At 45.5% G+C, this 27,905-nt stretch overlaps 1 protein-coding gene across 1 annotated transcript in view; it reads right to left on the reverse strand.

Moving 5' to 3' along the window:
* The window catches only part of AP3S1 (adaptor related protein complex 3 subunit sigma 1), a 70,064-nt gene extending 51,816 nt beyond the window's left edge, over positions 1-18,248 (reverse strand). The window contains exons 1-3 of the mRNA XM_069964584.1: positions 18,011-18,248; positions 13,610-13,701; positions 10,762-10,873 (exon numbers count right to left, since the gene is read on the reverse strand). Coding sequence (XP_069820685.1) covers positions 10,762-10,873; positions 13,610-13,701; positions 18,011-18,079 — 273 coding nt within the window. The 5' untranslated portion in view covers positions 18,080-18,248. The remainder of the gene's footprint in view (positions 1-10,761; positions 10,874-13,609; positions 13,702-18,010) is intronic.
* Positions 18,249-27,905: the final 9,657 nt, after the last annotated feature.

Here is a 27,905-nt window from a genome sequence, read left to right on the forward strand (position 1 = left end):
ACCGTGATGTGCACCCCTAACTGGCGTTTGTGAAGTTCATGTGCACATCAGGTATATATAAGGGTTGCATAAGATATATGAGTTCCGGCACACAGGTGCTATGTACCAGTGGGTTAGCTCTAGTAGATTAGTTTGATTATTCCACAGGCCACAGTTTGACACCCCTTATCTATGGGGATAATTCATGAAAAGCTCATGATTAGAGATGAGCAAACCGGGTTCGGGTTTCGAGTCCATCCGAACCCGATCGTTCGGCATTTGATTAGCGGGGGCTGATGAACTTGGATAAAGCTCTATGGTTGTCGGGAAAACATGGATACAGCCAATGACTATATCCATGTTTTCCACATAGCCTTAGGGCTTTATCCAACTTCAGCAGCCACCGCTAATCAAATGCCGAACGATCGGGTTCGGATGGACTCAAGCATGCTCGAGGTTCGCTCATCTCTACTCATGATGTATATATTAAACAAACGTCAAAAATACCTTTTTAGTGGTATGCATACTATAATGATGCATACTGGCCTTATGAAGTCTAAGATAACACTCTTTTGACCTCCAACAGGCTAATATAATCCTATAGACACATTTAGGCTGGGTTCACACTACGTATATTTCAGTCAGTATTGTGGTCCTCATATTGCAACCAAAATCAGGAGTGGATTAAAAGCACAGAAAGGCTCTGTTCACACAATGTTGAAATTGAGTGGATGGCCGCCATTTAATGGCAAATATTTGCTGTTATTTTAAAACAACGGCTGTTATATTGAAATAATGGCAGTTATTTACTGTTATATGGCGGCCATCCACTCAATTTCAACATTGTGTGAACAGAGCCTTGCTGTGTTTTTAATCCACACCTGGTTTTGTTGCAATATGAGGACCACAATACTGACTGAAATATACGTAGTGTGAACCCAGCCTTAGTGTGGAAGCTGTCCAGGCATGATGTGAATCCTCTTGTAGTTCCCATTCATATACATTCTTTGCCTTTTTATACTTACTTTGTTTGTGCATTGCAATAGACAGTTTACCTTTTTCCACTTAGTGGGACTATTTTTTCCTGGAATTAGCATTAAATATTATGGTTGGTTTACTTTATCACCAATTTTTTTCTTGCACAATCATAAAAAGGTCAGGAGGTGTAGCCCTCAAACTACACTGTGGCTTTCTCCTGTATGTAGGGATAGGAGAAAACAATCCTGACTACTGGGACAACTGTTGCTTTTAACACTGTTCTGGATTCAGTTACACCCAACAGATGGGACACAGGAAGCAGTTCCTGGCGATCATGTCATTTGTAATCTAAGGGTACAAACTAGGGCTGGGCGATATAAACGATATGCCAAAATATCGTCATCAATTTGGTTGACGATATAGATTTTTGGCATATCGTCATATCGCGATATACCACGGAGCGGTAGTGAATAAGCTTCTCACTTACCGCTCCGTGGTACCGCGCTGCAGGGCCTTCCGTTCACGCATCGTCAGCGCGCTAGCGCGCTGATGCGTGTGACGTCAGGTCTCCCAGTGCATGCTGGGAAGAAGACGCGGCCCGTCTCGCCTCGCGGACTCCATCAGCCAGCCCTGCAGGAAAGGTAAGTAGCAGAGGGGTCGGGGGCGGCAGATGGCTTGGCATGGGGCTGATGATGGCCCTGGCTGGCTGGCACATGAAATGGCTGGAAAACTGAGAGGGGAGATGACTGGCACTGTGGGGGGGGGGGGGCTGATGACTGGCAACGGGGGGCTGATGACTGGCAACGGGGGGCTGATGACTGGCAACGGGGGGCTGATGACTGGCAACGGGGGGCTGATGACTGGCAACGGGGGGCTGATGACTGGCAACGGGGGGCTGATGACTGGCAACGGGGGGCTGATGGCTGGCAACGGGGGGCTGATGACTGGCAAGGCGGGTGATAACTGGCACAAGGGAGGGCTGATGACTGGCACAGGGTGGGCTGATGGCACAGGGGAAGGCTGATGACTGGCAAGGGGGGCTGATGACTGGCGCAAGGGGGGCTGATGGCACAGGGGAGGGCTGATGGCACAGGGGAGGGCTGATGGCACAGGGGAGGGCTGATCACTGGCACAGGGTGGGCTGATGGCACAGGGGAAGGCTGATGACTGGCAAGGGGGGTGATAACTGGCACAAAGGGGGCTGAAGGCATAGGGGAGGGCTGATCACTGGCACAGGGGAAGGCTGATGACTGGCAAGGGGGGGGTGAGTATACACACAAAAAAAAATTTATATATCGTGATATATTGTTATATCGTGCATGCATCAAATTATATCGTGATATAAATTTTAGGCCATATCGCCCAGCCCTAGTACAAACCCACTTGACGTATTTGCTGCGTGAATCAGTCTTAAAAATAAGCAGGCAAAACGCAGGTTGGCTTTATATGATTGTTCTGCGTTAAAATACGCAATTGCGTATTTTTGAAGCATGAAGCTTGTTGTTAGCAAAGCATCAGTTGTTAACAACCTGTGTGAAAAACGCATGTAGCTTCATGCTTCAAAAATACGCAATTGCGTATTTTAACACAGAACAATTGTATAAAGCCAACCTGCGTTTTGCCTGCTTATTTTTAAGACTGATTCATGCAGCAAATACGTCAAGTGGGTTTGTACCCTAATAGGCAGTATAAAGGAGGTGGCACTGGTGTTTCTACTGTACGTGTAGCTTAATAATGCAAAAGAATAAGCAAAAATGGTTCAAAATGTCAATCTAAAATCTACTACTATGATGGCAAATTATGGTTAACAGATTAATGCAGTTGTGTTATTTCCAGTGGCAAAAATTTCCAGGATACAAAACTTTTCAATGGACTACAATGACATGCAACTTTGTATAACCTACTGTAGAGCTGGGCAATTAATCAATAAATGCACCCCTAAGGACATTCATAATTTGATTATTTTGGAAAATAACAAATGCAATTTTCCCAAAAAATTTAAAAGATCAGTGCGTGTTCTGCTCTGCAGGGGGAACAGCAGGGCTCAGGGCCTAGGCAGCATGGTTACTGACAGCTTCCAGCTGCAGCTCCAGGCCCAGACGCACTCCATGTCACCTACAAGCTGCTGCAAGCTGTCAGTAACCATGCTGCCTAGGCCCTGAGCCCTGCTATTTAAATGCAATTTTCCAAAAAAATTTAAAAGATCAGTGTGCGTTCTGCTCTGCAGGGGGAACAGCAGGGCTCAGGGCCTAGGCAGCATGGTTACTGACAGCTTCCAGCTGCTTGTAGGTGACATGGAGTGCGTCTGGGCCTGGAGCTGCAGCTGGAAGAGCTCTGAGAGAGCAACCCTTTCAATGGAGGATCACCCCCCCCCACTGCCTGCACATAGAAGCGGAGATCCTCCAGCAGCAGCAGCAGCAGCAGCCAGACAGACAGAAGAGGGAAGTGCAGGAGAGCAATCCCAGAGCTGCTACTACTACACTCCTCATCTACAATACTACTGCTACTACTACCCTCATCTACAATACTACTGCCGCTACTACACCCCTTATCTACTACTACTACTATATCTACTACTACGCTCATCTACTATACCTCTACTTACATGAATGCACAGAGAGAGTCCAACAACTAGATGGCGGCACAGAGGAGGCTTGTCTACAATACAGGGGAACAGACAGGGCAGTTTTAACAGCTGCTGCTGCCCTAGGCACAAAGCCTGTTGACTCCCCATCTTCACTCACCAATTAGCATAATGATTTTCTAGTTTCTGAATATCATATTGATATCTGATCGGGAATTCATCGCTGCACATAATAGAACGTGCGGCCGGAGTGGCCATTGTGTGAACTGACAGGTTCTCTGCGGCCGCTATTCAATAAATAGCAGCTGCAGTAAAATGACATGTCAGTTTTTTGTGTGGCTGGATGGAATCACGGTCGGAGCGTATACTATGTGTATACGCTCCGGCCGGGATTCCATTCATTCACGATACAACGTATGTTTTGTGTAAATCACAGCTGTGATTTATGTAAAACATGCGTTCTGTAAACATAGCCTAAGGCCGCGCTCCCACATTTATTGTACGTCACCACATGCAGTCAAAACCAGACCCTCATGCGGTAACCAATAGGCATATGGCCAATAATCCTGGTAACAGCACATGACTACTGAGGAAGAAATGGGAGCGTGGTTTCTACCACATGCATTTCTCTACATGTAGGAACATTGTCTGAATCGTGTTTTTCATGATTTTTAACTGGGTAAAACATAAACAAATTTCCACAGGATTGGTAGATTGGTAGGTAATAGCTCCAGGCGTCACATTTAACACTGCCACACTAGACCTGATCAATACCACCATACTATGACTGGATAACACAGCCACACCAGACCTGACCAATACCGCCATACTATGACTGGATAACACAGCCACACCAGACCTGACCAATACCACCATACTGTGACTGGATAACACAGCCACACCAGACCTGACCAATACCGCCACACTATGACTGGATAACACTGCCATACCAGACCTGACCAATACCGCCATACTGTGACTGGATAACACAGCCACACCAGACTAGACCAATACCGCCACACTATGACTGGATAACACTGCCATACCAGACCTGACCAATACCGCCATACTATGACTATATAACACAGCCACACCAGACCTGACCTGACCAATACCACCATACTATGACTGGATAACACAGACACACCAGACCTGACCAATACCGCCATACTAGGACTGGATAACACTGCCACACTAGACCTGACCAATACCGCCATACTGTGACTGGATAACACTGCCATACCAGACCTGACCATATTCCGAAAAGATACCAGATTTACTGGCAAGTCTGAATGGGAGGTGGAAGACAAAAAAAAAAAAATTTGTTTTCTTCCCCCTGCTCCCTGGTGGTGCCCCCCTGCAAGGTGCTGCCCTAGGCACTGGACCACGGGTGCCTAGTAGTAAATACAGCACTGGGAACAGAAGAGGCTTGTCTACAACACGGGGGAACTTGTTTGTTTTATCCTCTGCATAGTTTGATATCATGTTGGTACCTATTATAATGTAAGTGAGTTTTATAAACTATTCTATTACAGAACATCATTACAGACAACATAATGGCGACTGCCAGGACAGCTATGAAAATCATCCTTCACGTGGCTAATGCTGCTTGAAGGCCCTGACATACAGTGCACAACCAGCAACAAGATCTAAATATCTAGGTCAGCTCTACATGAATATTTCATGTCAGTCTTCTATTATTCCATGAATATTTCAGCCTTGCTGTCTCAAGTAAAATGATATGACAACCTGGGATCAATAACCGGCTTCTGAATAGCATTTAAGCAACATAATTACCTTGAGAAGTAACAGGATTTCCAGACAGTACCGCTTCTACTTACTGAATTAATTGTCCTCAGAGTAAAACTCCGCTCTGCAACTCAACAGCCCGATGTGACACTTATATGTAGAGTTTGTTAACGGATATTAGATTTCTGTATTAGGGTATTTTAGGTTATAAAGAGGCTTTCTATATCAGACAATATTCTGTATCAGTTCCTCAAGGCTTTAAAGTGTCACTGTCGTGAATTTTTTTTGGCAGAAATCAATAGTCCAGGCGATTTTAAGAAACTTTGTAATTAGGTTTATTAGCAAAAAAATGCATTTTTATCATGAAAAAGCAGTTTGAAGCTCTCCCCCCTGTCTTCATTGTTCTCCTATGGAGAGAGCTAAAGAAAAGACCAAAACAGGACAACAAACAGTTAATCTACAAATACCTCAGTTATCTCCTGGGACAGTCACCACTGACCTGTCTGAGCTCAGATTACAGCTGTCACCCAGCCTGTAATCCTCTGTTATCTGCTTTCTGCTGCCGGCTAACTCCCTCCTTCCTCCTCCCCCCTCCCCTCTCCCTAAAACAGACAGGGTACGACTCCTGTAACAAGTCACAATTTTCAGATTTTTCAGAGTGGATGAAAAAGAGGAAGGAGGGGGGGACCTGGGAAAAGGCTTTTTACATGCAGATAATGGCAGATTTGGCTAATAAACCCAATTACAAAGTTTCTTAAAATCGCCTGGACTATTGATTTCTGCAAAAAAAAAATAAATAAATAAATAAATAAATAAATACGACAGTGACTCTTTAAAAAGGCACTTTCAATTTAGTGTGCCCTTTAAGAGTTACTGTCACTTTGAAAAAAACTTCTGACATGTTACACAGACATGTAAGACATCAGGCGATGGCTCCATTACAAGTTTATGTTGCCTGACTCCTGTAATCAGTCGTATTGGGTGCTTAGCCGGAGAGTGAATCATGCGGCCGCTATAACTAACAAGCACAGTGCTATGTTTATGGAAGGGCTCATGCGCCTCCGCTCTCCACTCAAAGAATTGAGAGCCGCAGAGAGCAGAAACACGCAAGCCCTCCCATAGACATGTTGTTTAACACTGAGTTAGGCAGGATTCTCCAAGGGAGAGCTCTGCCACAGAATTCCACCGAATTTGCTCAGTGTGACCATAATGTAAAACACGACATGGAGAGAGAGGAGCGGCTGCACATCACACCTATGGCTGATACTAGTGCTGCTAAGCTTATGTTAAAAACCAACGTCAGGATGTTGGCATATAAATTGATCAAACATACCGCCCCGTGTACTAACGTGCAGGTCTCCTGGTTCACACAGGTCCCTACGCTAACTCCACCCTGTGTTGGTCGTGGCCGTCAGCTGGCACTCCCCTTTATAAGACCCACGTGACCCAAATCAGCAGAATATTCCTGTGCTCACATGTCAGTACCTCCATGTTTTTCCCATTCTGTTTGCAGCAGTAGTGGTGAGTGCAATACCATATTCATACTTGTGTTGTTTGGGGGCAGCCTTCTCCGCCGGTGGTGCTGGCTGGGTATTGGTGGGGCATTTTGGGTTTGGTCTTGTGACATTGGGGTTGCAGGGCCATTCCATGGCCTCCCTTCCCTGCAGGTGCACGCTTTGCGGGGTTGGCGGCCACCGACAGACACAGTGTGGAGTTAGCGTAGGGACCTGTGTGAACCAGGAGACCTGCACGCGGTATGGTTTGATCAAATTATATGCCAACATCCTGACGTTGGTTTTTAAAATAAGCTTAGCAGCACTAGTATCAGCCATAGGTGTGATGTGCAGCCGCTCCTCTCTCTCCATGTCGTGTTTGACCATAATCTAAGCCTCAAGACCTGGTGTGATATAACCTTGTGACACTTCTGGTCCACATGTGAAAAGTTTTTACATTAACCCTCAAAAACTTTTCTGTCATTTAAAAAAATAAATAAATACTTATCACGCAGACGCTCTAATTCTCTAGATATAACTCCGTGCCCGAGTTATCACGGAAGCTTTTCCTGTGTTCTGACTTTTTTTTTTTTTTTTAAACACAGGAAATCCTGTGTTTCCCAGGTCACGCTTCAAGAGAAGGCAGTCATTTGATTGAAGGATACATTGAGCCATGACTCTCTGTACTGGTCGGGACTTCATGTGCTTAGTCTCTTTTTTCAGCCAGCACAAGACTAAAAAGCTGCCTTGAGGAGACTGGGCCCGCACTTCTGGTAAGTATAGCTTTGTTTTAAAGCATGGTAAAAAAAATTATTCAAATTGAGAACTTGCTTTTTTTCACATCCCCTGCTGATTTAGATTTTGAAAGTAATAACTACAGTGACACTTTAGGCATTATCTCAAGAATTTTAGAATTGTTATTTCTAAACCATGTTTCACATATTTAACGTTGTATCTTAAAATGTATTAAATAATTTTTTATAGAATTTCAGAATTCTGCTTTTTTGGCTGCAATATCTCCATGTCTTATAAACAGTAAGCAAAAATGTAGTGAAACCCTTAAAGGGGTAATCTTATCTCCTAAAGCTTTGCTATTTTGGCAAAAGTAAGCAATTTTGCTAATGCCTTTCTTTAGCTAAATAGCTTTTACCCTATTGAATACAGCTTGCTGCCTAGGTTACTGACCACCACTCTCCGCTCTGTAAACCAAGGTGTCGGGCTGAATCAGCATTGTAAGAATACACCTGTAATTGAAATGTGAATTCTTGGTGTATTCTAAGAAGTAAGATAACACAGAGAATATGCCCAAGGTTTACAGCGTTCAGCTGGAGGTTGGAGACATGTTTGCTGCAGCACAGAAGATGCACAACAGCTTTTCCTGAAGCTGAATTATTCACTTAAATAGTGGTGCTCAAAAGGACCAATGTCACTTCATCTCCGACAGGCTTACCTTATTCTGGGCAGTCACTGGGCTGAGCATTATAGTCAAAGACCTGCCATGACAGCCACCCTGCTAGGCAGACGCAACGAGAGATAAAAGTGGCACAGTGCATGCCTTACACCAATGCCATCCTAATGAAGGGTTAAAAGACTGACCATAAATCACAAGGATTTGCCATCAATGTCTGTCACTAATGTCAAATGAAGCCCCTTTACAATTATTATTATTTATTTATAGAGTGCCCTTAATTTCAGAGCGCTATACAAGAGATAGGGGATAACAAACAGAAACAATACAAGATCAAAAACACATTACATGAAGGCAAATGGCAGACTGGTACATGGGGGAGGAGGACCCTGCCCGTGAGGGCTTACAATCTATAAGGTACAGGAAGAGAAACAAGAGGTAAAGTGCAGACAGTCAAGTGGGATGCAGAATTATAGGTTGTAGCCTAGTTTGAAGAGATGGGTTTTTAGGTTACTTTTGAAGGACTTGATGGTGGATGAGAGCCGGATGTTCCAGAGTATGGGGGAGGCTCGGGCAAAGTCTTGGAGGCGGTTGTGTGAAGTACAAACAAGGGGGGAGTGCAGACGGAGGTCACTGGAGCCTTGTACGTCACGGTCAACAGTTTAAAGTGAATATGTTGGGCAATGGGGAGCCAGTGAAGGAATTGGCAGAGGAGAGAGGCAGAGGCAAAGCGAGGGGAAAGGTGGATTAGTCGGGCGGCAGAGTTAAGCATAGACTGGAGGGGAACAAGGGAGTTAGATGGAAGGCCAGAGAGGAGGATGTTACAGTAGTCCAAGCTGGAGATAATGAGAGCATGTACCAGCAGTTTTGTGGAAGAAAAGCGGATTCTGGAAATGTTTTTTGAGGTGAAGGTGGCAGGAGGTGGTCAGGGCCTAAACATGTGGTTTAAAGGACAGGGTAGAGTCAAAGGTGACCCCGAGCAGCGGACTTGGGGACAGGGGACAGAGAGCAGCCATTGATAGTGATTGACAGATTAGAAGGCAGGGTGGAGCAAGGTGGGGGAAAGATGATTAGTTCTGTTTTGTCCATGTTGAGCTTTAAAAAGCGGGAGGAGAAGAAGGAGGAATATATGGCCGATAGACACTCTGGAATCCTGGATAGCAAAGAGGTGACATCAGGACCAGAGAGGTAGATCTGAGTGTCATCGGCGTAGAGAGGATACCTGAAGCTGTGGGATTCTATGATATGTCCCAGGCCAGAAGTATAGATGGAGAAGAGAAGAGGCCCAAGTACAGAGCCTTGGGGAACACCAACAGTAAGGGGACGAGGAGAGGAAGTGGTGTGGGAGTAGGAGACACTAAGTGTTGTTGGAGAGGTAAGAGGAGATTCAATCAAGTGACACCAAGGGATGAAAAAATTTTTAAGAGGAGAGAATGGTCAACTGTGTTGAAGGCAGAAGATAGGCCAAGGAGAAGGAGCACAGAATATTGGCATGAGGCTTTGGCAGTTAGCAGGTCATTGGCCACTTAGTTAAGGCAGTTTCTGTGGAGTGCTGGGGACGGAAGCCGGATTGCAGGGAGTCAAAAAGCAAGTTGGATAAAAATTGGGAAGATAGATACAATGTGGGCTGGATTATAAATGCAGTTAGTCAATCCACAGTAACCAACCAGACTACTAGGCTGACTGTTCAACAAGGGGATTACCCTCATGATTCTTTATGGCAAGGAGAGGGAATATGTGGCCCTAAATAATTCACTAAAAATTATGCCTCAAGAAGCTTTATAGAATCAACACCAAGGGGGAGAGTTATGAAAGGGTGTATACACCTGGTGTAAACTGCCCACAGCAGCCAATCACAGCTCAGCTTTCAGCTTTGGTAGAATAAAAGCTGAGCTGTGATTGGTTGCTGTGGGCAATTAACACCAGGTGTATATTTACACCCTTTCATAACTCTCACCCCCAAATGTTTTATTTTAAAAACAACCTCCACTATTAGTGTATAGTTATAAACCTACTGCACATGTTTTTCACTTTTTTCTGGATACAACTTCATGTCATCCAGTTTACATTGATATTTAAAGTCCACTTCAGTAATTAGTCCTTGTCAGAACACATAATGCACAGTTTAATATATTAGACATGGATATGCTTTTGTTCACATTAGGACTTTTTTTTTTTTTTTTTTGCATGGACCTGCTAGTCTTGAATGCCCATACAGGTAAGTAGTGAACATGAGTGTACATTTATCCCACTATCTACCCTGCATTTGAGACCTAATTCACCACTCAGCTAACACATTCTGGATGTCCACAGACAGAATATTCACCCAACGCATTTCCTGCTTGTTAAGTGTCATCAGGATGATATTATGTGCATTGCACTGATGCGGCCCTCCAGCTGTTGCAATACTACAATTCCCATCCTGGCCGGACAGCCAAAGCTTAGGCTGTCCAGGAATAATAAGAATTGTAGTTTTCAGCAGATGGATGGCTTAAATCGCCCCCTATTTTCACCCTCATTGCGTGTAGATTTTCACCACTATATGGGGTTGTATCTAATGCACCACTTACCTGTATAAGATCTAAAATTCCCAGTTCACTCTCTGAGGAATCCACACAGAAGACAAAGTACAATGTTGCATAGTGTCGATATATGAGCTTGTTGTCAGATCCCCCTATTAACCTGTAAAGATAATAAATGTCAATAATGCATAATAATTTTACTTCCATAATGATAGACCTGACATTTTTCTTCAGTCCACTTCATATGTAAGAAACAAACATTGAATTGTGGGCTGAAATCTATTAGAATTCATATTCACTGTGAGATTTATTGAACCCGTCCCTTTGCTACCAGAGGACACGTTTTACACATTATAAACCTCTAATTCTCGAAGGCGTATTCTTTCACCTCCTATTAAATCTGTCTCCAATGTTAAAAATGTATTACTATTAAAATACAGTTATTCCTGAAAAAGCTGATAGTGTAAAAGTCAAAAAGAATCATTTGGAAATCCAAAGTGCATATCTGGCCCAGGTCCCTGGATGCTACACATTGACCTATCCGGACAATATTAAATATAGTGTACAATGGATTAAACAACAGATATACTGTACATACTGTGACTGCGCTAGCAGTGAAATGTACCAGTTAAGAATAGTAAGATAGTTAGTACAGAATATTGTTTGTCTTTCGGAGACATCCATTTGTAATAAATGGACAGTGCCCTTTTTACCACTCCTTTCTATTAGCTACAGCAAAAAGCCCACATCTAGCACAACTCCAAAGTCCAGGCAACCAAATAAAAAATGATAGTAAAGAGGTATTAGATTAATAAACAATTTTATTCATAAAAAAAAAAAACACAGTAATGATTGACTTCTGCAGATTTCCCCTGGGCATATGCTCCATGCAGTATTGTGACTACTATTCGGCACAACGGAAGCTGTTCTTCTATTGCATAACCAGCCATTCATTCTGCAGTCATTAAAGGACAACTCCGGCCAAGAGTAATTTTTAATGTGTTATTATTTATGGAAAGTTAGACAAATTCCTAATGTACATTAATTATGGGAAATGCACATATAGGGCTATTTCCCGGGAGGCAGTGAGCTGGCAGTGAAGTGGGCGGACGTGCGGCGATGGGGGAGGCTGGGGGGTTGGTGATGGGGACCAGATCTGGGAGGTTACCGGTGGCGGCGGCAGGTGGCGGAAGGGTGGGAGGCATGTCGGCTAAGGGAGGGGAGGGGGGGGGTGTTGGTGCTGGGGATCTCCCTGGTACTACTCCTCGCATCATCTGCTCATACTATGAGCACCGGCACCTCTCTCCCTCCCTGCTTAGTGCCCTCCATTTGGGGAGCAAGTGTGCTTGCTCCCCAAATTACTTCATAAACATAGTCCATTAATAAAGTATAGTTTTTACATTACATTACATACTCTTCCATATACTTTAATACAGTCCATAGACTTCTACATATACTGCGCTGGCCAAATACCTTTGGCTGAACTTCTCCTTTAGGCTATGTTCACACTACGTATATTTGAGGCTGTATGTTGGAGGCTGTATAGCAACCAAAACAAGGAGTGGATTGAAAACACAGAAAGGATCTGTTCACATAATGTTGTAATTGAGTGGATGGCCGCCATTTAATGGCAAATATGTGCTGTTATTTTAAAACAACGGCTGTTGTATTGAAATAATGGAAGTTATTTACCGTTATATGGCGGCCATCCACTAAATTTCAACATTGTGTGGACAGAGCCTGTGTTTTCAATCCACTCCTGGTTTTGGTTGCTATGAGGACCTGACATGAGGACCAAATACAGCCTCAAATATACATAGCGTGAACCCAGCCTTAAAGTGTAACTGTCATGTTTTTTTTATTGCAGAAATTAGTAGTATAAGCGATTTTAAGAAACTCTGTAATAGGTTTCATCAGCCAAAAAAGCCTCCTTCTGTACTCAAGAAGCAATCTCCCAGCCTCCCCCCCTGACTTCTTATCTGTGCATTATCAGGCAAACACGTCTTCATTACAGAGAAGCCAGTGAAGACGGGCTCTGCTCTCTCCATTGTAAGCCTATGAAGGGGGGGAGGGGCGGAGGGAGATGAGTGAGCAGGAAGAGTTGACATGAAGGTCAGCTGTTTGTAGACTCTCTGGGCACCTAAAACGCTAAATTCAGGTGTCAGAAAGGTCAGTGCTTATCTATGAACTTACTGAGAGAAGATTGCAGGGTGTTGTGCTGTGCAGAAATCCTCCGTGCTCAGTCACTCCTAACAGCCCCTCCCCTCTCCATAGACACATAATGGAGACAGAAATCCTGCTTCATTTGATGTGAGGGGGGAGGCTGGGAGATTGCTTTTTCACTACAGAAGGAAACTCTTTTAGTACATAAAACCTATTACAGAGTTTCTTAAAATCGCTTGTACTGTTGATATTTAATGTTTTCAGAAAAGTGGCCCTGAAATGACAGTTACGCTTTAAATACTTCTGCTGCCATGGGTTTCCTGCCTAAATCAGCTTTTTACCATGGGTGCCAGGAGGGAGATCCACATTATGAAAGGGATTGTTTCTTTAGGCTATGTTCACAATATGTAAAAACAACGGCCGCATTTCATAACAATGGCATTCCGTTATATTTGAAACAACAGCCATTGTTTGCAGAACAACAGCTGTTGTTATGAAATACGGCCTTTACTTTTACATAGTGCGAACATAGCCTTAGACTGATGACGTCAATCTATTTACATGAAAGCCACCTGAAATAGATGGATTAACTCAAAAATGTCTGACTAGAGCAAATCATGCAAGAACTTTATTCATTCAAGTGTGATTTTTTTTATTCTTGTAGAAAGGATGGAACTTGTAAAACTTCAAGCTATGTGGATCTTACCAGTGGCACATGGGTATCTATACTTACAATCCTCCTTCTAGGAAGTTGCAGACGTTCTCGTCTCGTTTAGACACTAAATGGAATGTTTCTCGGATAATCTGCTGTTGTGTATCTTCACTCTGAAAATATAAAGATGAATGCGCATTAAACTGCAATGGAAGAAAACTAGGTCAGAGGGATAAGAAAGCAGCTTGAGCAATGGTGGGCAGTCACATGTTCTCTCCTTCTAAGAAGCAACGGCTGGAACTTCCTGTTATTAGCAAATACCCCAAAGTATTATTATCTGGAGACACGTACATGAAATGGTCTAACAATCTTTTATTGTCCATGCACTGATTGTATTGATATTCACTTACCAAGGTAGATGTCTAACAGTAGCCTTCAACACGCAGGCTAAGAACCTCTGCAAACTGTCCCTGGTGACCGCATCCTGCTAGCCCCATGTGGATTCAGGCAGCACAATAACTAAAGCCTTTGTTGTACAGAAAAAGACATCGCTAAAGCATACAGCAATAGATCTAAGCACTTTCTGAAGCATACATAGGCTGTTCTCTAATTATGTACATCAACTTATCTACTAAAATCATTCACAATAGCCTCACATACCAAAGGCGTAGTGTATATTTTCGACACATTATTATGACCACCAGCTAACATCCAGATTAATTCAATTCTTGAGAATCAGAGGGCCAGGGTAGTACTTGGAGGTTTTGGCCATAATTTTGGTCAGACGTTTTAAGCTGTGTGACATAATCTTGCTGGAAGACCTCATCCACACCACGGAAGACAAGCAGCATGTACGGGTGTTTGTGATCTGAAAGGATGGATTCATACGGGAAACTGCTTAAAGGGGTAATCTGGTGTTAGGATTTTTTTTTATATAACACTGCCCTCTTGGAAAATATAATAAACATCTTGCTTACCTTTCTGCGCTTACCCGATGTCCTGTTGCAGCGTCGTCGGTGGCCCCATTGACAGCATTTATCACCTGCTGACACCCGCCATCACTTCTGAGAGGAACTCTATTCAGGAGTGGCAGCCCACTGAGCCAATCAATGACTGAGACAGGACATCTCAGAAGTTGCAAGGCTACAGTCAGCGGGGGACACTGAAGACACCTCAACAGAACACCGAAAGAGCGGAGAGAGGGGAGTATAGCATGTTTATTATGTTCTTCAACAGGACAGCATTGTATCAAAAATTTCCTAATGCCGGATAGCCCCTTTAGGAGCACCATCCATGTGGACCAATGGGCCCAGAGATTGCCAAGAAAGCGTTTCCTAGACTATAACGTCCAATTCCAATACTGACAGGAAAACCAAAGTCTTTTTTGCTGACAGCTTATCACACACCCTACATACCCACCAAGCAGCTCACCTCCGACACAACAGACATTACGTATGGATAAAGCCTAGCCTAACTACTCCTGGCTAAAAAGCTACTAATATTAGGACAGAAAACAACGCCGTTATTGAGATGGTCTAAAAAAAGCTGTTGAATATGCAATGATACTCAGACAACGTACTAAAAAAAAAGGAATACCCCAATTGTAGTAAAAGAAACACCAATCTTTACATACAAACAACAGATCTGCGCAGCTGCTGCGACGTTCTCATAGAACAGGTGGAGCACATCCACCCACATTTCTCTCTGCCAGACTACACACCCTACATACTGTGTGTACCTGAATATGGCTTTCATAGTATCAGTATTTATGGTAAGGCTCCTGGTGTGTGTCTGGGATATATACTGGATGTAGAAAGCAAAAATTACCATGTGTAGTATATTTCCTTACATTGGTAGTTAATGACCAGTGTATGCACTGAACAGGATGTGATCGGAGCCTAACCTATGCTATACCAACGCGGGAACGGATCTGGACGGCCATATAGGAAACTGAACAAAGCAGCTTAGCATTTAGTGCATGCACAGATACTGTCAGGATCGCTTATAGCTGGTGGACAAAGCTTTTTACTACTATACATACATTTAGATTACAGATTATATTTTGTATTTTTTGTGCATTCTGTTGCTTAACATACAAGCATAGTTGAGCCTTGGCTTTAAAGACTTCCTTATAAGATCCCTTCTATGAAGCTGTAAAGGGTAATGAAGCCTTCCATATAGTTATATAGTAGACAAGACAGGCTTTCATCACTATGAATACCATGAATAGGCGTGCAAATGAGGGACAGTCCTGCTACTCTTCACTGATGAACAGACTACAGATCCATCATCTGCTCTGGTGGCTAGTGATGCATTCACACTTCATTATGTAATGCAGCCTTTGTTACTGGCCATCCGTCACTAAATCACATTACACCGGGTCATGTGAGAGGCAGCAGATCTCAGCCATTTCAGAATGTATTTGCAGAGGTAGCCAGATTGTGTGTAAATGTCACATAAAGAGTTAGTACAGTCACATATATAAAACACATTACCATATAACCGTACATAAAACCAATGAATAACTCTGTACCCGAAAAAGGCTGTGCTTCCCCGGAGGACACAGCAAGCGCTGCAAACCATGGGAAGTGCATAGCATTAGTGTTAGGAAATCCCTATAATAATCCATTGCAGAAAGAAAGGAGAGAAAGATGGGTTTTCGCACACAAATAAGATATTGTAGAGATGTATTTGGCTGCAGACGGATGTAACCTGGCTGTAAAACATAGATCCCAACAGGTAGGTAGGTTAGGTCCACACTCCATTAGAGGCTCCATCAAAGAGTCCATTCAGCACTGCCAAATGGACTGAGCCAAACAGACACAAACAGAGACTGCCGGACCCCATGGGCTTGAGGAGTCCGTCATATTAACAACAGGTCTAGAGTTTGGGTTTTTTGTTTTTTTATCTAGTAATTTAAAACAGACTCTGCTAAGGAGGCTCCGAACAGTCTCTCTGACGCAAAGTGGACTGACCCGGATCACCACAGAACCTATAGGAGCCCATACACCAATAACTGACAGGAGAAGACGTCAGCTGACAGCTATTCCTCCTGATCCCCATACACATGGACACTATGCTCAGCTAAGCGTGCATCTGAAACTAGCCTTAGGGCCCTATTCCACCGGATGATTATCGTTCACATAATCGTTAACGATTAACAATCTGAAACGACCGCGAAAGACCTGAAAACGTTCACTCATTTCGTATTTGCGATCGTTTTTTCTTCGCTATTTCTTTGCTATTGCGCTCGTATCTACTGCGAACGATGTCTTATTCAATGCAAATGATTTGCGAATGAGCAACGATAAAAATAGGTCCAGGTCTTATAAAGCAATCAACGATTTCTCGTTCGGTCATTAATCGTTAACTGCATTTCAACCGAACGATTATCGTTTAGATTCGAACGATTTAACGATAATCTGAACGATAATCGTCTGGTGGAATAGGGCCCTTGGACTAATGGTGTGTTTACACAGAGATTTATCTGGCAGATTTCTGAAGCCGGAGCCAGAAATTTTTCTGAAAAGAGGAGAAATCTCAGTCTTGCCGTGACCTGTTCTCTGTTTATAGTTTGTTCCTGACTTTGGCTTCAAATATCTGTCAGATAAATCTTTCTGTCTAAACACACCTTAAGTGGCGTTTTAAGTCTCTTGGAAATTTTCAATCTACTGGTTCCCATAGCCTAATATTATAGGCAAGTACAGAGCTCTGCACATCCATCTTGGGGTGCTCAGAGGCCAGACCACCTTGTCACACTACTACACTCCCGCTGGGCTTGGTGGCTATAGGATTTGGCTTCAATTGGTGAGAAAAATGTAAATCTTGTACATTATAACATACTGGGGGGTATGCAAGGGGGATGGGACTAAACAGCACAATACTAAAAATCCCAATCACAGGATACTGGTATAGCACTATACTATAGATACGTTTCTTACAGAAAGCTGATCAGCAAAAAAAAAAATCAAGAAGTTGGCTCCCATTCAGTCGCGCTCCAATTCATTTCAGTGGTAGATGTGCCACTTTGGATCTCCACTACGATGTCCACCATTTTACTAAACCAACTAGCGCTGCATGCTATTGTGTCTGGTATTCTTAATGGAAGCAATGATGGAGCCTCTAATATAGGTGTGAACACAGCCCAAAGGTCAGATGCAACTGAGCACATCCTACAACATTCTTATTGGGCTCAGTCCACATCTCTGCTATGGCTTCCATTCATCACGTATGACATCTAGACCCCTGGACGTATAATGGGGCCCAATGCAATTTCCATCATTCTTGCAGCAAGAAGACATGGTATGCTGATATGGAGCTGAGGATAGGTGTGAACACGGCTTACACAGCGCTGGAGGGCTGTATCTGCAACACTGGAGCAGCACAGGCAGACAGCAGGATGCCAGACAGCTGTCACTGACCTGCCACTAGAGCCCATCACGTACACAGCTGTGCCCCATCAGCAGGTGTCACGTCACTTACGTAGTGCTGGTAGAACTTGCACAGCCGCGGCTTGCCGTGGTTATTGAAGATGAGGATGGCTTTGATCATGATGGCGCTGGAATGTGCAGTAGGAGCGCAAGCGACCGGGATGTCGCCCCAAGACGGGTGATAGATCTGCTGATCGCCGCCCGGGTCTCCAGCGCTCCACGTTAGAATTCACGATCCGCTCAATACACCTACATCAGCCACTTCCCGGGACACGTCATTCCAGTCATGTGACAGCGAGGATAGCCAATCAGCGCGTTACTGGCAAGGGCTGGGGATAGCAAGATGGCTGCGGCAGCTTCGTGACGTCACTGATAACGCGACGGAACAATCTGCAGCTAAATGAATGAATGCAGTGAGTGAAGTGGTGTAATGCCGCGTCTGAGGTGGAGCTGTGTCTGTCTCAGCTCGGGATTGTCTCATCCAGGAGAAACTCTAGTGCAATAACCTCACAGGTCAGCACCTTGGTGCAGGTTATGATCCAGACATAGGCTGGGTTCACACTGCGTCCGTTTTAAATTACCAGACCAAAACAAATGCGGTATGCAGTTTTATTAGACGGTAAATTGACGCATGTACAAAACACGGCAGATGCCATTAGAGTAAACGGGTCTGTCTGGCTCTGTTCATGTCTGTTGGTGCAGCAGTCTGTTCAGCTGCATTTATCAGTGCCAGACTGACCCACGAGGATGCCGGGCCTCACCAGACTGACCCATGAGGATGCCGGGCCTCACCAGACTGACCCACCAGGATTCCGGGCCTCACCAGACTGACCCACGAGGATGCCGGGCCTCACCAGACTGACCCATGAGGATGCCGGGCCTCACCAGACTGACCCACCAGGATTCCGGGCCTCACCAGACTGACCCACGAGGATGCCAGGCCTCACCAGACTGACCCACGAGGATGCCGGGCCTCACCAGACTGACCCATGAGGATGCCGGGCCTCACCAGACTGACCCACCAGGATTCCGGGCCTCACCAGACTGACCCACGAGGATGCCAGGCCTCACCAGACTGACCCACGAGGATGCCAGGCCTCACCAGACTGACCCACGAGGATTCCGGGCCTCACCAGACTGACCCACGAGGATTCCGGGCCTCACCAGACGGTAGGGCTGGGCGATTAATCGAATTAATTCGATTAATCGTCCAGAACGTTGAAATCGATTTGATTTTTTGTGAAAATCGTAAATTCGATTTTCACAAAAAATCATTTCGGGCTGCGGTGCCGGGGAGGAGCTGAGAGAAGGGGGGTTGCGGTGCGGTCCGGCGGGAGAGCTGTAGAGGGGCGGTGTGGGTGAGCGGGGAGAAGATGCTGGGTGGCCAGGCTGGAGAGGGGCGGTGCAGTGCCGGCGGCCTCCAGCCACTGACAGCGCCGCCGCTGATCTGCCCCCGCCCCTTCCACTGAGCGTCCCACTCCCCTCCCGGCCAGATATGGAGGTCCCGGGTCTGTGGAGGAGGAGGCCGCAGGGACTACAGTAGGTGGTGATCGCGGCGCTGCGGGTCACGGAGCTATACAGCGGGATGGGGGGGGGGGGGCTCGGTGCAGACCCCCGTTCCCGCTGTATAGCTCCGTGACCCGCAGCGCCGCGATCACCACCTACTGTAGTCCCTGCTCCTCCTCCTCCACAGACCCGGGACCTCCATATCTGGCCGGGAGGAGAGCATGTGTGCGGAGGTGAGAGGAGGAGGAGAAGGAGATGTATGTGCCCTCCTGCTCCAATCACCTCCAGCTGCACCAATCACCCCCCAGTCCCCTCAGTGTCCCCCCAATCCCCTCATTGTTCCCTCAGTGTCCCCCCCAGTCCCCTTCAGTGTCCCCCCCCCAGTCCCCTTCAGTGTCCCCCCCCCCAGTCCCCTTCAGTGTCCCCCCCCCCAGTCCCCTTCAGTGTCCCCCCCCCAGTCCCCTTCAGTGTCCCCCCCCCAGTCCCCTTCAGTGTCCCCCCCCCAGTCCCCTTCAGTGTCCCCCCCCAGTCCCCTCAGTGTCCCCCCAATCCCCTCATTGTTCCCTCAGTGTCCCCCCCAGTCCCCTTCAGTGTCCCCCCCCAGTCCCCTTCAGTGTCCCCCCCGTCCCCTCATTGTTCCCTCAGTGTCCCCCCCGTCCCCTTCAGTGTGTCCCCCCCCAGTCCCCTTCAGTGTCCCCCCCCAGTCCCCTTCAGTGTGTCCCCCCCAGTCCCCTCATTGTTCCCTCAGTGCCCCCCCCCAATCCCCTCAGTGTTCCCTCAGTGTCCCCCCCAGTCCCCTCAGTGTCCCCCCAGTGTCCCCCAGTCCCCTCAGTGTCCCCCCAGTCCCCTCAGTGTCCCCCCAGTCCCCTCAGTGTCCCCCCAGTCCCCTTTAGTGTCCCCCATTGTCCCTCCAGTCCCCCAGTGTCACCCCAGTCCCCTTTAGTGTCACCCCAGTCCCCTTTAGTGTCACCCCAGTCCCCTTTAGTGTCACCCCAGTCCCCTTTAGTGTCACCCCAGTCCCCTTTAGTGTCACCCCAGTCCCCTTTAGTGTCACCCCAGTCCCCTTTAGTGTCCCCCCAGTCCCCTTTAGTGTCCCCCCAGTCCCCTTTAGTGTCCCCCCAGTCCCCTTTAGTGTCCCCCATTGTCCCTCCAGTCCCCCAGGGTCACCCCAGTCCGCTTTAGTGTCCCCCAGTCCCCTTTAGTGTCCCCCAGTGTCACCCCAGTCCGCTTCACCCCAGTCCCCTTTAGTGTCACCCCAGTCCCCTTTAGTGTCCCCCAGTGTCACCCCAGTCCCCTTTAGTGTCCCCCATTGTCCCTCCAGTCCCCCAGGGTCACCCCAGTCCGCTTTAGTGTCCCCCAGTCCCCTTTAGTGTCCCCCAGTGTCACCCCAGTCCGCTTTAGTGTCCCCCAGTCCCCTTTAGTGTCCCCCAGTGTCCCCCAGTCCCCTTTAGTGTCCCCCAGTCCCCTTTAGTGTCACCCCAGTCCCCTTTAGTGTCACCCCAGTCCCCTTTAGTGTCACCCCAGTCCCCTTTAGTGTCACCCCAGTCCCCTTTAGTGTCACCCCAGTCCCCTTTAGTGTCACCCCAGTCCCCTTTAGTGTCACCCCAGTCCCCTTTAGTGTCACCCCAGTCCCCTTTAGTGTCACCCCAGTCCCCTTTAGTGTCACCCCAGTCCCCTTTAGTGTCACCCCAGTCCCCTTCAGTTTTACCCCAGTCACCCCTCATCTATACCTGTACTACTACACCCCTTATCCACTATACCTCCACTCCTACACCCAACGTAGATGGAGGCACAAACATGATTTCCTATACTATATGGGGCCTCTGTTACACTGGAAATCAATACAGTTGTTGTCTAAAATATTAAAATAGTATCTGATGCTGCAGGGAGAAAATGTTCTGTTTATTTAGCAAAAAAGGAAAAAAATCGAGATTTAAATCGAGAATCGTCAAAAAATTTAAAAAAATCGAGATTTTATTTTTTGCCCATATCGCCCAGCCCTACCAGACGGACCCACGAGGATTCCGGGCCTCACCAGACGGACCCACGAGGATGCCGGGCCTCACCAGACTGACCCACCAGGATTCCGGGCCTCACCAGACTGACCCACGAGGATGCCGGGCCTCACCAGACTGACCCACGAGGATGCCGGGCCTCACCAGACTGACCCACAAGGATGCCGGGCCTCCCCAGACTGACCCACGAGGATTCCGGGCCTCACCAGACGGACCCACGAGGATGCCGGGTCTCCCCAGACTCACCCACAAGGATGCCGGGCCTCACCAGACTGACCCACGAGGATGCCGGGCCTCCCCAGACTGACCCACAAGGATGCCGGGCCTCCCCAGACTGACCCACGAGGATGCCGGGCCTCCCCAGACTGACCCACAAGGATGCCGGGCCTCCCCAGACTGACCCACGAGGATGCCGGGCCTCCCGGTGTGTGTCTGGGCAGAGACACGGGTGTAATAAAGATACCGCCTGTGTTTGGATGGTGGATGACAAAACTGTTGGAGCTGCTTAGTGGTTCAAACAATTCTTTCTTCAGGTGGACTGTTTGGGCTGTCCAGAGCCTGTTTGCTATGTGTGCATGCCCTTATGTAACTACTGCTCACAACACCTCCTAACAGTATTGTTAGAATGCCTTATGTAAATGATGGGCAGTAATTCACAACGACCATCCTACTGCTCCCAGTCCACTGAGGGGCCTCCTCTGAAAGTGTCAGGCTAGGGCTGCACTGCGTTTTTGCATTCATTTTACTGTATCCGTTTTAGTATGTTTAATTTTAAGATACAGAAAAATGTGGTCAACCAAATCTTTTTATATGTTAACATTTTTTAAAAAACCTATCCATTTCCATCAGTTTTTCTTAATGTATGTTAATAGAAAACTAATGCTGCAGGACGGCATATAACAGCATCCAATTTTACCAACCCTTTTTTTTTTTTTTTACTTTAAATGGATATGTTAAATGGACACCAAAAACGCAGTGTGGCTCTAGCCTTTATATGGGTAAAATGTTTGATACCAAGTTTACCCAAGCACACACCCCTAAGAAGTGCATTTTCATACAAGAGAAGCTTAAAGGGAATGTGTCATTAGAAAAAAAAAATTAAAAAAGGGGTTTTCTATACTTTTTAGGAATTGTAGGTAATAATTTTTTTTTTCTAATTTTCCATTTTAATATCTAGATTATAAAATAATCCTGATATTTTCATTCCCACCACTAGGACTAAAAGTCGAGACTTTCTGTTGCTGCTGTAAAGACAATAGCAGCTCCCTGTGGGATGACCTCTTCAAAAGTCACAGAGCGTGCTTGATGATGTTCCATATTCATCTCAAGGGGGCAGGGTCTGTCTTTTGTCATCTATGTTCCAGGCTTGCTGTAAAGCATTTCACAAAATGCTGTTAAAAACAACTTAAGCAAAATGGCGGCCCCCATAACAATGTACATAATATAAAATAAAAATTACATGTTTATTACATAATAATGACTATGTGCAGGCCTGTATTTAGAGCTCATACTGCCCTAGGCACATTGCGTGATGATGCGCCCCCCCCCATGTGTAGGAACCCATTCTGAACACAAATGTGGAAGAATAGAAAGCCAGACAGCCAATACTCATACCTATTTCACAATTATTGAAGTTTAAAAAAAAATATAGTAGACATAAAAAACATTTGAATTATTTTTAATGGTTAATCTTTATCAGTAACATAACAGTAAAAAAATGCAATAAACAATAACAACTAATAAATAAAAATGAATTATAATAATAGATGTAAACAATAATACAGTGGTACCTTGCTTTAAGAGTAACTTGGTTTAAGAGCGTTTTGGTTTAAGAGCTCACAGTTTTTCATAGTTGTGACTTGGTTTAAGAGCATTGCTTTGGTTTAAGAGCTCCCTGTACTGGGTGGGAGCGGGAGTGGAGGAGGGGCATGGTCTGCATAGCGGGTTCTACAGCACTGTACTCTGACCCAGGAAGCCTCCCTCACCTTCCAAATCATAACAGATCCACTTCAGGCTGGGGCTTACATCAGGGGACAGGACTGTGGAGGTGATGTCTTCATAACTGTAACCCCTCTCTCCCCGGACAGAGAGTGCTGCTATACTGTGCCTACATCTGCCCTGCTTATTCCTTCATGCTCCTTGCAGTCTCTGTCCGCCATTGTGTTTCCCATCCTCTCCATTACTGTCCAGTAATTTATAATATCACATGTTCTACTGTTTCTGAATGTTTATTTCATCTGTTTTACATGTTATTCAGAATAATTAATCATTATTTTGGGGTGTAGAACCAATTGTCTGCATTTCTATGGTTTCTTATGGGAAAATTTGCTTTAGTTTAAGAGTGGATTTGAATTACAAGCGCAGTCCAGGAACGAAATATGCTCGTAATCCAAGGCACCACTGTATTAACTTACTATCAACCAGTGCAAATGAAAATATTTTGTATAATTTGCAATCAAAATATACCTGTGTGAACACACAAGTTTAAATCTTACGACATGCTTTTTGAGCTGTAAAACAACGGATAATATCATAATTTAAAGTGTGCACAAAGTCGCGTTCAATTACCAATGTTGCCAGTGCACTTAGGAAATCTTCATGCATGCTGGACCTTAAGTAATTTTTTATTCGTTTTAATGCAGAAAAGGAACACTATGCAGAACAGTTTGTTGCAGGAGTGCACAGGAACATTCTCAAAGCTATATCTACATTCGGATAGATATTATGAAGGTCATTTCTACAGATCTTCCTGAGGATGTTGAGAGGAGAGCTGCAGTCTTTATTGAGATTTAAAAAGTGTCCACGCAAATGTAGGCATTCATCAATGAAGTCAGGTGCCTCAAGATCCACTTTGTACACCTCCACAAGTTTCCCAGCTTGCTCACTTACAACTGAACTTTCCAGTTTTGTTAACTTTAACATAAATTAAAATTTTTCAAAATACTCCTTATAAGAAGACTTCATCTGCTCCAGTTCCGAAACAAGATTGTCACAAATGACAAGTATGTATTTACTTTAAAATCTTTCCTAATATCTTTTTGCCAATCATTTCTGCCTCGCTGCCTTTTTCTAAATCTAAGATTATATTCTTTTCCATGTGATTTAGTCAAAGCATTTGACTCAAATGAATCAAACATGTCCCTGATTTCCTTGATGTACTCTACAAGAGAGTCATAAAGTTCTATGACGGTACTCAGATCGATATCAATCTTTTGTAACTCGACTAACAGCTTGGAAACTTTCTAAGGGCCCTATTCCACAGTAACGATAATCGGCCGGATCGGGCCCATTTGGCCCGATTCGGCCGATTATCGTTCGGTGAAATAGAGAGAACGATCAGCCGATGATCGTGTCATCGGCTGATCGTTCATTTAGGGCCAGACCTAAAATCATCGTTCCCCCACCGCGCATCGCTACGGTTGAATAGCGGTGCGCGGCAGGCGACCGACGATTTGAGAAGAAACAGCAGCAGCATCATCATACATTACCTGGCTGCAGGGCTTCTTCTCTGCGCTGTCTTCATCCCCGGGTCCCGCTCGCTCTATCTTCTGAATGGCTGGTCAGGTGACGGAGCGCTCAGCCAATCACAGGCCGGGACCGAGTGTGGCCTGTCAGCTGACCGGCCATTCAGAAGATAGAGCGCGGGGGACCCAGGGAGGAGACGGAGCGGAGGACAAGCCCTGCAGCCAGGTAATGTATTGCTGCAAGGACATCGGTAACGATGTCCTTGCAGCCCTCGCTCAACGATCATCGGGCCGTGGAATAGGCCCAGTAAACGAGCAGCGATCTAGCAGATCGCCGCTCGTTCACATCGTTGACCGGGCCCTCCTCGGCCCGTGGAATAGGACCCTAAGAGAGATCCACAAAAGTTTGCTATGAACACAGTTTCAAGTCCTTCTAATTGACTAAGTAGTCCATCAGCACTGCACTGCGTTGCAGCATTTTCACTGCTGTCTTCAGATATTGCTGACAATGCATGGACTATGTGTTCAAAATTTCGGTTCAGACTTCGGCAAGCCTCTTCACGAGCAGACCAGTGTGTCTCTGACAATTTTTTCACAGTTAATTTCCCACCGACCTGTTGATGCTGTAAAAAACACATAAAGGTGCTGTGGGGGTTCGAAAAATGAACACGCTTCCTTAAAGATCTAAGCTGCACATGTACCAACTAAATTCAGGGAGTGTGCAGAGCAGGGAATATATACAGCAAGTGGGTTAATTCTTGTCTGCAGACCACTGTAGTGACCAGAGTGCCCTCGACAATTATTGATGTTCTAGTCATAATGTTTCAGTGTGTACAGCTTCTGTTAACCTTTCTGAAGGGTGTCCAGGATTCGGTATGAAACAAAAAATCGTTCAATGAGTGAACCATCTTCTTAGACATATCGCACTATAAAAGAAAGTTGGTCAATATGTGAGATGTCAGGAGTTGAGTCAACACTGATTGAGAAATATTTCTCATTTTTACGCTCTTTGATGATAGCATGTGTAACTTCCTCAGCCATAACACTAATGTACTGCTCACAGGTGGCAAAAGATAGGTACGATGTCTTCCCTTTACCATGGTTACCATAGCAAGTAATGTGGTCTGAAAGAAAAGGGTCATACTCTGCTATGACTTCGAGAGTCATTTTAAAGTTTCTGCTATGTTGGGATTTAAATCAGTCATCACTCCCTCTGAAGGCAAGTCCAGATGTACCAAGTGCTTTAACCACAGACATAACTCTTTTCAATACATTTCTCCAATAATTTATTTCATGGTTTAACTTCTCAGTAAGTATTTTGTTTTTCCTAATGTACTTCCTGTATCGTTAATGCCGTCCAGGCTAATTGTCGTTTTCCCACCAAAGAATCTGCATGATGCACAAAAAAGCCTTCCTTTACTTTCTTGATATACCAGATAAGGACGTGTTTTCTTTTCTCCCCCACAGTGTCTAGGACTAGACCGTATGAAAAAAACTAAATTAATGACACTGTGGTAAACAGGTGGTTCAGGATAAAACTTAACCTTTATTGAGTATCTAAAAAGGCTCTTAAAAAGAGCGGACCAATATCTATGTAGTTTATCTTGTAGTAACAGTAAATAATAGTGATGGCTATTGGCAGGTTCTACACTTCGCCCTAACCTTTTCCCTGCCTATAGGCCGTATTCCACAGCCTGACTCTGAGTCGTTCCCCGCTCGCTGCCACCGCTATTCGACCCGGCAGCAGCAAGTGGGGGAGGGCCAGGGAAAGCTGCGGGGGGAGGGGCTGTCCAGGTGATCGCTAAATCGTCCGGCAGCCCATAGGACATAGCGGCAGTCTGCTGCCGCCGCTCCTATTCCACGGGGCGATTATCGTCCGTAACGGCTGATATCAGCCTATAATCGTTCTGTGGAATAGGGCCTTATGTCTATAGGTGGCCGTCTGGTCCGTCCCCAGAGCCAGGAGAGGCTGACCCTGCACACTCTAAATAGCTTGTCTGCAATTGATAAATGTTATGATGTGTGAAAGTGTAAGGGACTATAATTAGTACTGTATTAAACAGTGCAAATACTGTCTTTTCCAACAAACATAATATACAAATATACAGTTAACAAGAAGATGCAAGTTGTTTTGAGGTCTGAATTCTGTTCCTGTTCACTTTTCAGTGACCCTGTTTCTGACGCGTTTCCCCCAGTTAGTGGCACTGGGATCTTCAGGGAACTGGTGGGTCAGTCATATATGTTGGTGTATCAGACATCAGATAAGTGGAGCACTGATACGTTCCTTTTTTTTTACCAAGATGTAGATATAGTTAAGGCTATGTTCACACTGCGTATGAATCCGTCCGTAGTGCGAACTGCGAATATACGCACGTAGTTTTGCGGTTGATGCGTTCGCTTGAAAGTATACGATATACGCCCGCACAGTGCACACTACGTATGAGCTTACGGCCGGATTGTATACGGCGTCGTGAAAAATGAACAAGATCATTGTTTGAGGACGGAAATGTTGAAACTCACAGCCGTGAATTTCCATGCAGTCCCGTACGAAGTACTTATTTCAGCCAAATTGAACTTGATTTTTCGATCCAAAAGGTTCTGTGTGGTTTACGGGGCTGGGCGTAGATTTCCAAGTAAATGACCTGACTCAGATCGCTTCGAAACAAGCTAGGGAAGCATAACTGTACTACGGGCGTATGTTCGTATGCATCTGGCCGCATGTCGATTTTTCCCACGCCCGTAGTTTCAGCCGCACATGTACGGCGGCGTACGAACTACGGACGGAATCATACGCAGTGTGAACATAGCCTTAAGGTGTAATCCCTGGGTCTCCATCCGATACATTATCCCAGGAATCCTCGTAGTACATGAGGTCCTGAACTAGCAGGTTGATAGGTGGTAAGTGGGCATACCCCCTAGGATAAAGGGGATCCCTATGATATATATGAGGATCAAACTGTTG

Source organism: Dendropsophus ebraccatus, chromosome 3 (genome assembly GCF_027789765.1).
Source record: "Dendropsophus ebraccatus isolate aDenEbr1 chromosome 3, aDenEbr1.pat, whole genome shotgun sequence".
Taxonomy (NCBI): domain Eukaryota; kingdom Metazoa; phylum Chordata; class Amphibia; order Anura; family Hylidae; genus Dendropsophus; species Dendropsophus ebraccatus.